The 14078-nt window shown below is 43.9% G+C and overlaps 1 protein-coding gene across 5 annotated transcripts in view; it reads left to right on the forward strand.

Moving 5' to 3' along the window:
- The window catches only part of LOC147666718 (protein phosphatase EYA4-like), a 197984-nt gene that overhangs the window by 123358 nt on the left and 60548 nt on the right, over positions 1-14078 (forward strand). For all 5 annotated transcript variants that reach the window (XM_086948935.1, XM_086948934.1, XM_086948933.1 and 2 more), the window contains one exon: positions 1395-1578. In XM_086948935.1, the coding sequence (XP_086805061.1) occupies positions 1395-1578 (184 nt within the window). The remainder of the gene's footprint in view (positions 1-1394; positions 1579-14078) is intronic.

Consider the following 14078-nt stretch of genomic DNA (forward strand, 5'->3'; position numbering starts at 1 on the left):
AGCCAACAGAATTTGTTTTACCCAAAAGAACTACATTGATGCCATGTGGTAATAGCATAATGTTGCATGAACACATAATGCAAAATGCCAGAAATTATGCAACTCATGCCAGCCCAGTTAAAATGATGCCTGTCCCCACAAATTGCTACAATTTTCAATTGCATATAAATATGCAGGCTGAAGCTTTTACAGCGTTTAAGGTAGGAAGTTCAAAATTAGGGGTGATCAAAATAATTAAAATCTTTTTGGTGCAAAAGAATTGCAATCCTTACGAACAGTGAAATTGATTTTGTTTGAGTTGTAGCTTTGTAAAGACTCATCAACAATTCTAGAACAGTGGTTCTTAACCTGTTGTCTGGGGATCTCTGGTGTCCGCGACTGGTTAGAAAATCAAATAATATTAACAGATTAATAAAGTGTATATAAATATAGGAGCAAAATGTAAAATTAAACATTTTCAAACATTCTATAAATGTGAGGAATTTGAAAATGGAGGCTATAAATTAAGTTAATATCCTCTGATTGATTCGTGGGAGCAGTGCAAGTGCATCTAACTGGATTTAGTATGGACAATGAGCAGCCTCAGCTGAATTTAAAAAACATCCAACACTCCCATTAAAATAAAAATAAAAAATTATGTTCGTTCTTGATTTAAATGAAATATTTCATAATTTGTGTATTTGTATGATGAATGATTGTTTCTGTATTTTTTGTGTAATGTTGTGAAGTTCATAACATCAAATATGAATATGCTTGGGCCCTGCGGTTTCAGTCATGATTACGTGGGGTTACACAGAAGTTAAAAGATTAAGAACCACTGCTCTAGAACAGTCTGAAATTGGTGTGGAAGATTTTTGTGGCGTGGCATAGGTGCTCTCACTTCAGAGCACGTGGGTATGCAAAGTGCATTCTTTGCTTCTTGCCTTTTAGAATGGACGCTGGAGTCCTTGGGCGGGGAGACTCAACTCATGCAGTTTTGCACCATGGAGAGAACAGCTCATGTTTATAAACAGTGGTCCTTCGTAAGTAGTTTAGTATTTTTTTATTGTTCAGTGGGGCATCATTTACATTCTCAATGTCAACGTAGAGCCCTCCTCTAGCATCCATTCTGTATTACCTCATGATGTATAGTTTCTCGTTTTTACAGATTACAGTTTTCTCATCTGTGTTTGTTATGCTAGCTTACGTATTGTTGTAAACTTGACCTCACCTCGTTCACTCATACTTTTTAGTCCATTTAGTTTTTTGTGCCACCCACACCCAACAGTTCCCCTCTCATATTTTCATCATTGTTTCTGACCTCTCACCAGCATTTACCGATTCATATTTTGGTCTGATAAAAAACAAGAATTACGCTCTGTACCTCACATAACAAGTTTCCTTTACTATTTTAGGATTATCCTTCTTACACAACGTTTGGCCAAAATCAGTACGCACAGTATTACTCCGCATCAACGTATGGAACATATATGACCTCAAATAGCACAACAGATGGAACCTCATCCTCCTCCTCAACGTATCAGCTACAGGAGTCTCTCACAGGGCTGAATAGTCAATCAACACCAGACCTTCATCCAGGTAAAGAGTTTATGTTGTTATTTGTAGCATTATCATACTTTCTTAATGACTAGAAACATATTTGGAAGGTATATATAAGTATTATGCATTTAACAAAAAGTGAAACTTCCGCACATATTATTGATAACTTGTTGTCAGCAGAACAAAATGATGTTTGATTGGCACAGGCGTGTTTGAAATATGTCAAATTTTAAAAATCTACTTTTTTTATTACTCCTCTCTTTGAGTCCACTTTTATTTATTTATTTATTTATAACATTTATAAAGCGCCTGAATCACCCCTCAGTCAGGACGTATCTATCAGTTTTGTCTAATGTGAATGTCTTTCCATCATTTCTTGTATACTGTGCCTCTGCGATGGTTTGACATTGCTTAGAAAGTTTAACACAGAACACCAAAATGAACAAAGATAGATAACACATTGCTTTGTTGCATGAAATGTTATTTAAAATATATTTATTGTCTTATATTTTATTTAATAATATTAATAATAAAACTGCAGCCGATCTAATAACAGTTGAAATACATCAAACCTGGAGAATGCTGAAACAATGTTCGAGACCAGCCAAGGGACATAGTAAGATGTGTCTTTTTGGTGGAAAGGAAGCAGCAAGGAATAAGGGTACTAAGAGACAAATATAAAAAGCACTGTCAATATATATGAGATCAATATATAGGGCCGATTTATAGCTTGGCGTCCGGGTTACTCCATCACGTTTGTGACTGAGTAACCCTCTCTGCCAAACTCTAAATCAGGCCCAGAGTCAAAACAACAAGTATAATTATGCCAGATGGTATACAATCTTGTATAATATACCTTAACGATAATGAAAAGCATTTTTATAATTCTAGCTAATCTTGTTAAATCTTTCAGCTAAGTTTCTACTGACTGACTGTTCCTAGGTTTCCCCAAAAATATATATATATATTTGTTTTGTGCAATAACTAATGAACAAAAGCAAATGTGCATTCATGTGATCGCAGCGAAGTAAAAGCGTTTCAACAATGTAACTGAGCTATTAAGAGAGATCCTTTAGTGTCTCAGTCAATCAAATAGCTCAGACAAATACATCCTCCAGCAGTCCCAAGTCTGACCACACAACCAAGGTATATGATAAAGAGAACTAAATGCACAGCTGCTGCCCGCACATATAATCCTTTCTAGAACACCCCATTTGTACAGAACAATGGAGTGTAACTTTTATGGAGTCTGACTTTTGCTTAGTTTTTAAAAAAAAAGGCATAATATCACAGGAATCAATGACATTAGCACTAATCTGTCCTTTAAAATCCTAGGTCTCCAGACCGGGCCACACAGATTTGTACAAAATGTTTGTTACGCCAAAGTAATCTTGTGTTATTCCAGAGTTTTATGCTATGTGAAAAGTGCAACATTTGCACCCTTCTGTGCCATGTTCCATGCTTTCTACAAGCAGAGAATGGTTGGAGTAGAAATTGCCTCAATATGAGACGTGTTCCCCTCAAACAAGTCCAGTGCCAGTCTCTATTGTGCTTTTTTGTGAGATGTATGCTTTCATGGGGAAAAAGTTACTTGAGATACTGGCGGAATATATTTCACATAAATGCATGCAAAAGTAGGTGTATTTATACAAAAAGTTTTAAAATGTGGCACACCCCTATCCATAATACTTGGAAAATGTAATCATAGTTTATTGGTTATTGGAAAGCAGTGGCTTTTACCTATAGATGGTTATTTTATCACTGCCTAATAATTGTTGAGCAGAACTCTATAATTGTGGCCAGTGTCCTTTTTTACATTAATTTAAATGTATGCTGTAGCTCCCGTTGTAGGAGAGTAGTGCTGTTTTTGATGTACCATGGATGTTCATGCTGCTCTAAAAGAAAGTCAGGCACCGAAGTACTACAGTTGTAGCACAAGTCAATGCTGACTTGTGCACTTCTAAAATAGACTTGTGCACTTAAAATAGAAGGCATGCTTTGCATTCCCTTTGACAGCTGCTGATTCAGAATTCAAGATTAGCTTAATGAATTAAATATGGATTCAGTTCTCCAGCATATGGAAGATAAAGCACTGGGCTATTAGAGAAGGGCTTTTGTACTGATGGGTTAATACAATTACTACATGTTCAGCTGTTTTATACTAAATTATCTGAGTTTTCCCTAATTCGACCAGCATGTCTTTCCAGGGGTTTCTAAGTAATCTAATTATTCATAAAATACCCGTTAGAGTATGTGGTTGACATGTATACATTAATTGTATATCATTGCCCAATTCCATTGAACCATGGACACCCTGATAAATTCATAAGATTCTGCTTCTTTTTTTTAATGTAAATCTCCAAGCATAGGGACAAGGGGAAAACAGCATCTGTAATTCAAAGAACCTCCTAATGGTCAGACTGTGATGATATCAAAAGAGGTAGTCTTTTTGAATGATGGTTTGCTGTCACCACTTTAAATTCTCAGCATTTTCAAACTTCAGGGCTCATTTATAGTTTGATGTTTGTCAAATTTGAAGTTGGATGCTATTGTTGTAGAGTTTGTTAACTCAAAATGGATCCTCACTGTATAGCATGATTCGCATAGTGGGAGGAAAAACTGCATCAACAGGTTGGCCATGCTATCGTCGTTTTGGTGAGACCTAGACATAAATCTCTAGCATGGAAGATTGTTTTGAACACCCACATAAATATCCCTCCCATTGCAGGGCAGACATTTACACGTTTGTGCATAATTTTGATCGCAGACAGACGGCATCCAACCTTACATGGCATCCAAAGGGCTACAATAAATTGAGTTGTCTGACCAATGCCTTTTCTGACTGCGTTGGGTTAAATAATCTGTGTCTCAGCGCATCACTTCTTTTACTAATGCTTAAAGATTGTACCTTACACACAGTTGAAAATATACAATCTTAAACAAAATGTATTAAAATATAATATGATTTAAAACCATTTAAAACACATGAAATTCATAATACCTATGCACTTGGCTCAAAGTGAGCCTGTTGTTGAAGTGTTCTTATTCTCTCCTCACTGTTGATTACGTACTCTTGCCTTTCATTGAATATCCAGTAACATAAAAATGTTTGGACTTCATCTTCATTCGTGGTTTTTTTGTGTGTATGCTTTTACTTTTCTCCTTCTGTGGATATACTCAGGCCTCAAATTCATTGTGGCAGCTACTTTATTGAGAGTCATGGATTCCATTTGTCCCTCAGGAGGAAGATAAATCTTGCCGTAATGTTATACTGATTAAAGACTAATAACGGCATTATCTCCTCTCTTTTCGCAATGCCTGAATCTTTCATGGGCTCAAGTAGTTTCCTTTTTCATATTTAACTATGTAGGAGACTCTTGACAATTATATATTCTAGTAATTCCCTTATTTTTAAATAACAGGAGCATGTGTCAGTTGCATTGATACTGCTCTTTTTTAGGTTTCGCCTGCACAGCGCTTGTGCTGTGCTTGTGAAATCTATTGTATTTACTAGAAATCTTAAAAGGGGCTTACTTTTTGTTTGGTTGTATGCCTGCCACTAAGTTTTCTTCTATTTCTATTGGTTGTAGCATACTATTTCTTGTTGCTCTTCGTGTGCTGTTTCTAATCAATATTCATTGTCCAAGTACTCATTTCCATCCGCTTTTGTGGAACTTTTTTTTAAAGTTTTGCCTGCGCAGCAATTGCACTGTGCTTCTTCTGTTTGTCCTCCACCCTTTACCTAATCTCATTTTGGCTGCACGCCTTTCAAGTGTGTTTGTTGAGTTCAGTTGTTGCAAAGGGTATTAATCGGGTACCGTCGCGTCCCTCCTGCATCTTGTTTATTAGCGTCACATATGGCTGCCCACAACTGTGTTAAAGCGGCCTGTAAGCTTCTCTCAAAAGCCCTTTCTCATATCCGGACACACCAAGTAGAATTGCGGCTGGAAAGGTGAGTTGCCTGAAAGCAGCAGCTGGAGCAGCGCCTCTCCTTCCCTCTCCTCACGCGGGCTTTACAAGCTCCCAGTGATGCTTGTCACAAACCCAGCTTCTTTCTCTTTCTTGCTTCTTGCCACATCCTCCTTCATCCCCTGCAGACCCCCTCCTCACTTGTTTCTATCATATCCACAGACAGTGAAAGTAAGTCCAATTTGTTCACCCAGCCTTTATTGGCCTTAAAACCTAGCTCCTTAAATGGTTGTAAGGCACTTTTTAGGCCTATAATAATAAATTAATGTAACCAGTTTGAATTTTTTTCACACTCCATTAGAGTGCATGTGTTTGCAGGCCCTCGCTGCCGCTCCCTGTATCTCCCACACCTTTCTTGTTTTCTTTTTACACTGTTTTTAGTGATTGTCAGTGCAGCCTCAGCATCGCACTGTAGAACGAGAGTGGCCTTCTACAATCACTTCTGCTTTCAGATAATGTTTTTTTGATGGCTTAAAAGCCTATAATCTTCCATTAAACAAGGCGAGGTTTTATGTATCTAAAAGCCCCTCACGACTTCTTGTTGACTCTGCCTTTGTGCACTACTACTACATTTAGGGAATCAAGAATTGCATTTCCCAACTGGACAGCAGCAGCCTTATCCCACCCATCTGGCGTGTTTTTTGTTGCACTTTGTTGTTCTAGCAATATTCATACAAAATCTATGATGCATTCAGTAGATATGTTTTCTGCTGTGTCTTGATAGAATCACGCAAAGATGTGAACATGTGTTTTATTACATACTGCGTATTACTTTACAGGGCATTGTACTTTGTGAAATTGCACAACTGCACTTTCATATGCCTCACCGGGGAATGCTGCTTTTTTAAATCGTTTTCTTGATGAAAACTGAGTAGCCTGTTACTTGCCGTGATCTTTCTTGCTGGGAGATGGTGTCTCATGTGCGTCTGCTTGTGGAATTTACAGTGTTCTGTCAAATGTGCCATGGGGCTCCTCAGCCTTCACTTATATGCTGCATGCACATTCATTCTAAGGAGCCGCTCTGAAAGATACTGGACTGGGCAATTTGAATAGCAGTGCTGTAAATAGATTAGGCTTTAGGTAGCCGTGATATGATGTCTGATGTGGTACACAAAACATGGGCTAGAACATAGTGTCTCTTACATAAGGAGCCTGAATGAGAGAAAGGATGTGGTGTTACTGGAAGATCTGCCCGACTGTGGTGCTGGGGAACCATGTTTATGTCAAGGCGTTGGCTCAACATCTGGGAAAATCACTCAATCTCCACCGTGCTTATTAATTAATTAATTAATTGTGGGTTTCTAACGCGCTAGAATCGACTCCCGAAGGAGTATCTCTGCGCAATAGACCGCTGGGGAACCTGTCCTGGCTTTCCCTGTGAGATGGTCCCTCCTGGGTATCTCCAAGGTGAAACCAGGCATCCCCGGCGTCTGTGGGGGGCCGTTGTAGAGATGAGGCAAGCTAATGCCCAGAGTGGCCGAGTGTGATCCCTGGTTAGAGTAGGCACCGAGGTGAGAATTATCGAGTCCGCTGACCCTGGTCCACGTCCCTGCCGCGTCGGGAATTGAACCCTGGTCCCAGGCCGTCCTCTGCTCCCGGGTCTGCCGCCTCTAACCAGTGAGCCACACCACTCCAAATTAATATGTCCTTGTGTAATGTAACTGCTGCTCATGTAAAGTACTCAATTACCTTCAAGTCGAGTTTGCACTATATAAAACTTGCAAAAAATGTGAAATCTATATATCCTTGAAATGTATGAAGGTGGTGCTGATTTCCAAAACACTGGAGTTCTCTCATGGAGAGATACGTTCAGATTCTGCTTCTTAATTCTAGAACTTCTTTCATTTCTGAGCGCTGTAAATGTGCTATTGTCCCTCACTTTAATGGTACCCATAATCCCAGCATACTTTTATGCAAATAAATATCCATTTCAAATGTACATCGCCTTTTATGAGTGAAGGTTCTATTTTAGGGAACAGAAACTCTATTCTTGTGTTTATGGTTTATGCTTCATCACATCTGTTCTGTTGCATGCATGTCATGAATGCGCCACATGTAGCCACTCTTACTGTGTGGCTGTCAGCTGTAATGGGCGGATTCATCCTCTGATATGTTTCATGCTGAGGGTCACCTGAAAAATATTTAAAGTGCACAAGGAACTTAAATAACGTAGGGCTAAATTTGATAGCCTTCATTTTCGCGCCCTCTAACCCCTGCGCACTTCCTGTCAGGCATGTTTAGGTCTCACTGGAGACAGCGCATGCACTGTCGCTTCAAGATCTTTTGTTCATTTAACAGAAAAAAAGGCCTAAGAGCCGACCATTAGTTACGCATTTAAATATTTCTCTGATATTTTTACACATTCCAACATATATTCTGTGCGTTTTGTGTGTTTGGCAGAAGACACAGATATGTCCCATACCATACAGATATATCCCACGCCACACACACTCACCAAACATTGCCACACAGCCATGGACACACGGACACAAATGCGCACAGATAGACACAGACACAGATGCCTACCACATAGAAAGATCTAAGCATACACATCCGCAGATACTTACAGGAACACAGCACATGCTCACAATATAACATAAGACACACACACACACACACACACACGTTACGAACCATACAGAAAAACCATGCAGGAACATCCCACATAAAACACTCTCCAAACATGTCTAAAAATATTGACAAACTCAAAAGGTCTCACCTAGGAGAAAACTTATGGTCACTACGGGGTGCATGCCAATTCGGCGAATGGACACGTGAGGTGATGGTGGTCCCGGACGGGTTTAAATACCTCAGCCTGCTTCATGGGAAAATAATCTAGCCCCACTATGGATACAGATTAAGGAGCAGGTGCGCTCCTGATCGCACCTACCGCTTTTCCTATTTGGCAGATCTGCCATTTTTAAGACGGGCTCCCTGCCCCGCCTTCTTTATTAACTTCATAACCACCCCAATCCAATATCGCCCGTCTGGTTTTGACACCTGAATGCAGGTGCCATGGCGAGAGCCGCCATCGAAAGGGGTAGCGCTTGGGTTCTAGTCGTAGTCTCAGCGACACGGGGGAGTGGTCGGAGAGGCCCTTAGGTAAGATTTCTGCTGTCTCCAGTCTATGAATGTGGGGTGCAGATATTAAAATGTAGTCAAGGCAGGAAAATGACTCATGGACGCCGGAGAAATATGTGAATTCTTGGTCAGTTGGGTCAAGTCTCCTCCAAGTGTCCAACCACCCCTTCCTTTGTATCAGCGACTGCAACCTAGACTCCTGCGTGCCTGCCGGCCTCCCTATACTGCACCATCTATCACTATGGTAGCACAAAACACCAATCCAGTCCCCTCCAACGATCGTTAGACCCGAAGGGATCTCTGTCCACAGTGTTTTTAAGTGTTCCGCCAGGCTCCAGGATAAAGGTGGGGGCTTGGTGCAAACACTACCCAGAATGAGTTGCTCACCGTATAGTGTATCTGATGCTATAATGTAACTACCCTGGGGATCATACCACATCTTGTCATGCATGTTGAGGACTCTGCAGTGGATCAAAATCGACATAGCCTGGGAACCTCTAGTAAACCCTTAATGAAAAATGTGGGTGTAGCCAAATCGAGCCAAGCACAGTGTCTTATTACCCAGCAGATGGGTTTCTTGTAAAAGCGGGATATCCGCTTTGTATCGTTTAACCTGGCGCAGTGTGGCCCTTGGTTGATCCCATCTAAAAGACCATAGATATTCCAACTAACAATGTGGAATCCCCTCCCAGAAGCATCTCTCATGACAGGTGGCATGTTTGGCGGTGCTGTATATGGATGTGAGATGACATATGGATTGCATTGTCCGATGGGGCATTGAATGTGTAATATGGGAACATGGCACTGGAAACAAACAATAACTTCCCCTCAATCCCCCACCCCTCCCGACCACCATAATACCTCATGAGCATTGAAGCATCTGCCGCGACACAGTAAGATTCCCAACCCCAACAGGGGGCATAGAAAAACATCCCTTGTGCATACAAGTGGCTATCAAGTCAGGGGAAAATGAATATAGAATTAGCCCAAATATTATTGCTGTTGGGCGTTATAGACTACATATATCACTGCAGAGGTTAATTAGGATGTTGTTGACTCTAGCTGGTCTCCTGCCAATCGCATACGGGGCTTACCACGAGTCTTGGAGCGCCTCTTGGAGCGCCTCTTGGAGCACGATTTACGGCGCTGCTTGTCGGTGACTTAGGAATGACTGTGGCTGGGGCCCCCGGAAAAAGAATCAGAGTCCATCCTTGGTGGAGTATGGGGTTTGAGTTTTACAGTTACATCTGTCCAGTTGAACACCTCCTCTGGTGTTTTGAAGAAGTGTGTCCGCGATTGATAGGACAGTCTCAGATGGGCCGGGTACAACAGGGAATACTGGATTTTAAGATTCCGCAAGTGGACTTTGGCTTCCACAAAGGATTGCCGGCGTTGTTGAACCAGCCTAGGGTAATCTGGAAAGATCATTATATGATGCGAGGTGTAAGTAAGGGCATCCCTAAGTCTGGCTTGGTGTAGGATAACATCTCTATCCTTGTAGTTTAGAAATCAAGCAATAATTGGCCTGGGACGGACTCCATGGTGGTTTCTGTAAGAGAGCCCGATGTGCACGCTCGATTATGAAGCAGGAGGACATTGTATTGGGTGGAATCCAGTCCATCAGCCATTTGATAAGGAAGTCCTCCATGTTGCCGCCCTCGCATCCCTAAGGGAATCCCATGAAGCATAGGATATTGCTGCAGCCTGTCCCTCTCCATCCTGCACTCGTGTTGCCAGACCCTTTGAAAGTGTCTCTGAGGTGGATGCTTTCTTTTGAAGAGTGTTCACTGTATATTCCCTCGTCAAGATTCTGATCTCTGATTCAGTAATACCTTGCACTGCATTATGGAGATCTTGTTTGAGCAGCATGAAATCAGAGCCAGCTGCTCCAATTTTGGCCTCCAGCATATCCCTAGATTGCGTGTTAGCTGCTAATTTAGCGGCATTATCTGGCATATTTGCTACTGGGGCTCCCAGATTAGTTGCCTGAGCTGCAGCACCAGTGTATTTGTCCATAGTGCTTTGTTTTGTGTTGGCACTGGGCAGTTAACCCTTAGTCATTTTATGTAGACTGGTAGGGGGGGGGCTGCCGCTAGGCGCACGCCTGGTCGTAGATCAATACACAAGGCCGCGATGGAGCAGATAAATCCAGCTGGACTAGATAAGTGGGGTGACAAAAAGTGGTATTAGAGTGGAGGGGGCACCACACCCACAAGCTGCACCAAGGCCTAGCCTTGCTGCTTCCGGAAGTAGGCACACCCGGCCCCTCAGCAGGTATCCTGACGTCCCTGGCGCCTCAGCATGATGATGAATGTATCTGGGACGCGGAGACCACAATTCCCAGTCTCTGTCGGTTGGGGAGCACCCAGCTGGCCGCCCCAGTAGATTAGGCAATGTACAGTCAGGGCGCATGGTTGTTTAAACCATTAGTTGGTTTCCATGGCAAGCGGTCTTTGCTACCTTCTGGTGCTGGTCCGACCTGTTGTACGACCATGGAGAGCCTATATAATGCAGTGGTGGCCTCGTTAAATTAGACTGTGGAGGGCTGTACAGCGCATACAGTCAACTTGCTGCTATGGCCTGGGGCAGGCTGTGTCAGTCACTCTTCAATTATCAATCACTTCTCCCAAGTCCGTGAAATTAAAGCACCATATTGCAGGGGAGGCAAAGTATCTCCAAGTCTGCCACAGCCGCCAGCAGGCATCCCTCAAATCAACTGGGTTCCGCGCTGCGAAGACCGGAGCCACCCCACTTCCCTGAATGTATCCTAGGCACGGCCTGGTCCGAGCAAGAGAGGAACAAAAGTGAAAGAGGGAAGGGGGCACTTACCAGTATAGTTTTCGGCCCAATCTGGCCATATCTATCAGCTTGTGCCAATCCACAAATCTTGCACGTTGGGGATCACACCACGGGTGAGTCCTCATCAGGATAACCACGGCCAGGTAACAACCCTGGCCGCACGCAGTGATGCAAGCCACGCAGTAACTGCGCCACAGCCTGATATGGCTGCTGAGTTTCAGGTGCTGGGCGTCGCTCAAACTAATTACAGATCCTGCCTCAGGCCCAATCGCCTGCAGTCTATGACAGGCACAGGATCTTGCTCATCGGGGACCGCGAGGCGATAAGCCCCCAGCCGGAGGCTAGAAATTGAAGCACCACCACAGCTCTCCCAGCAACGGGAGCCCGAGTCAGCCACTCCGTGGCTCGATAAGGCCACCGAGGTCTGAGAGCAAGACACCAGGCAAGGCACTGGCTGCCCACTTCCCCAGTCCAACCAGCTGCACGTTACCTCTGCAGGACGTCGCTCTTCGCCGGCGAAACCCAGCAGCATCGCTGCTGGGTGTCGCCGGCATATGCTGCAGCCCCTTCTTAGCCGCTCTCTGCCCACTCCAGCACACCCTCTCCTTGGGGATCAGGTATCTCCAGACCCCGGTGTTGCCTAAGCTGCGGGCCGCTTCACTCACCCCCACAGGCGACCTCAGGGGGACCCCAGGTGGCAACTGGACAGGGCCAATAACTGCAGGGTCGGAAGAGCAAATTTAGAAGTTGATGCAACAGTATAAACAATGAATTTCTATAGGGCTGTGGGAGCCTTGATAATATTTCTAGACACCTGACTGGATTCATAAAGATTTCTCCATAGGAATACTCCCATGCACCAACAAGTAGTGCTGTGCAACTTTGCTGACGACACACTACCTTTGGAATGACGGAACAAAGCCACATATAAGAGCCACCCCTGCATGCTGATGTCAGTCCCTTTCTTTCCACGCCTACTGATGTGGATCCCAAGCTCAGAGCTGTAACTGGGCCGGGTCTCACTGGTGCTTAGCATCAGCAGTTTTTAAAGGAGGCCTCGAAATTGGTCTCTATTGGGCTCTGTTTTGTGCCCTGGCACAGGCGGTGCGCTATTTTTCCGGACAGCAGGGACATGATGGCGCTTGCTCACACTGCTCACTTCTCATTAGTGGATAAGTTACGGCATGACGTCATGCCAAGTGAGCATTGTAGAGGAAGGGAAATCCTTTAAAGAGAGTCATTTTCTCTCTAGATTTCCATTCTCTTGTTGAAACTCAGGAGCAGCAACCTTGTCGTAATATCACCAGGGCTGTAAGTGGAGGCTATTTCAATATTATATACAAGCCATAGTTGCTGCTTATTTATCTTAGGCAACTAACAACCATTGACAAAGCCAATAGTCCTGAATTTTTGTTGGTATGATGTTACTTGTATCATATATCTGGATGCAATGACAGAAACAGCACGATACAAGTTGGGCGGTACACTATGCTAAGCACAGATTTTTCGCTTAGGTGTTTTAAGCCACACCCTTAATTACATTGTCCACCCCCCTTTGAGAGCCCCCCCCCCCCGTTTTTTTTCATCCCACTTAAAGCCCTGCCCAAGCTCCACTCCAAACTTTGTCAGTTTTTCAGACTGCTTCTCAAACTATTTAACCAGTGTGCTAGGGAAATATGTCCCAACCAAAACAACCTGTATCAATCCATGACACAACTACAGGAAGCAGATGTCAGTCACTGACCTGCAAAAGATATGTTGTTGATGTCTATGGTCTGACCATGATTGTAAGTCATGTGATGTGTGACGTCATGTACCCGAAGGCAAACCAAGATGAGAGGCGAAGGTGAATGTCGCTGACACAAGAAGTTGCTGCCTTCATGGGAGTCCTATTCCGAATCCAAGTTGTGGGTGCAGACTCAGTCCTAAGGAAGTTCCTTTAAACACTCAACTTCAGCTTGAGATCCTACGGTGAGTCCAAGCTTAAGAAAATGAAGCATCACTTAACCCAATGCTCCCTATAGCACGCTACTCACCCGCTAGGGTCCCAACGCGCTGGGGGGAGGGGTCTGTTACTGCTCGAAAAGCCAGGTCTTGAGTTGCTTCCTGAAGGAGAGATGGTCCTGGTTCAGCGGTAGTTGGATGGGGAGGGAGTTCCATGTCCTGGCCGCCAGGTAGGAGAAGGATCTTCCTCCGGCGGTGGCTCTGCGAATGCATGGTACGGTGGCGAGGGCGAGGCTGGTCGATCGCAGCTGGCGAGTGGGCGTTGTTGAGGTATTTGGGGCCCATGTCATGGAGAGCCTTGTGTTGAGTGGGTGAGGAGCCTGAGCGTGATCCTCTTGCTTACGGGGAGCCAGTGCAGGTCTCTCAGATGTGCGGAGATGTGGTTGTGGCAGGGGATGTCCAGGACGAGTCGTGAGGAGGCGTTCTGTATGCGCTGGAGTCTTTTCTGTAGTTTGGCTGTGGTTCCAGCATAGAGGGTGTTCCCGTAGTCCAGTCGGCTGGTGAGGAGGGCCTGGGTGACCGTCTTCCTGGTTTCAGTGGGGATCCATCGAAAGATCTTTCGGAGCATGCGCAGGGTGTTGAAACAGGATGACGAGACGGCGTTGACTTGTTTGGTCATCGAGAGGGAGGAGTCCAGGATGAAGCCCAGGTTTCGTGCGTGGTCCGTTGGCTTGGGGGTGGTGCTC

Source organism: Lissotriton vulgaris, unplaced genomic scaffold (assembly GCF_964263255.1).
Source record: "Lissotriton vulgaris unplaced genomic scaffold, aLisVul1.2 SCAFFOLD_1801, whole genome shotgun sequence".
In the NCBI taxonomy this organism is placed as follows: domain Eukaryota; kingdom Metazoa; phylum Chordata; class Amphibia; order Caudata; family Salamandridae; genus Lissotriton; species Lissotriton vulgaris.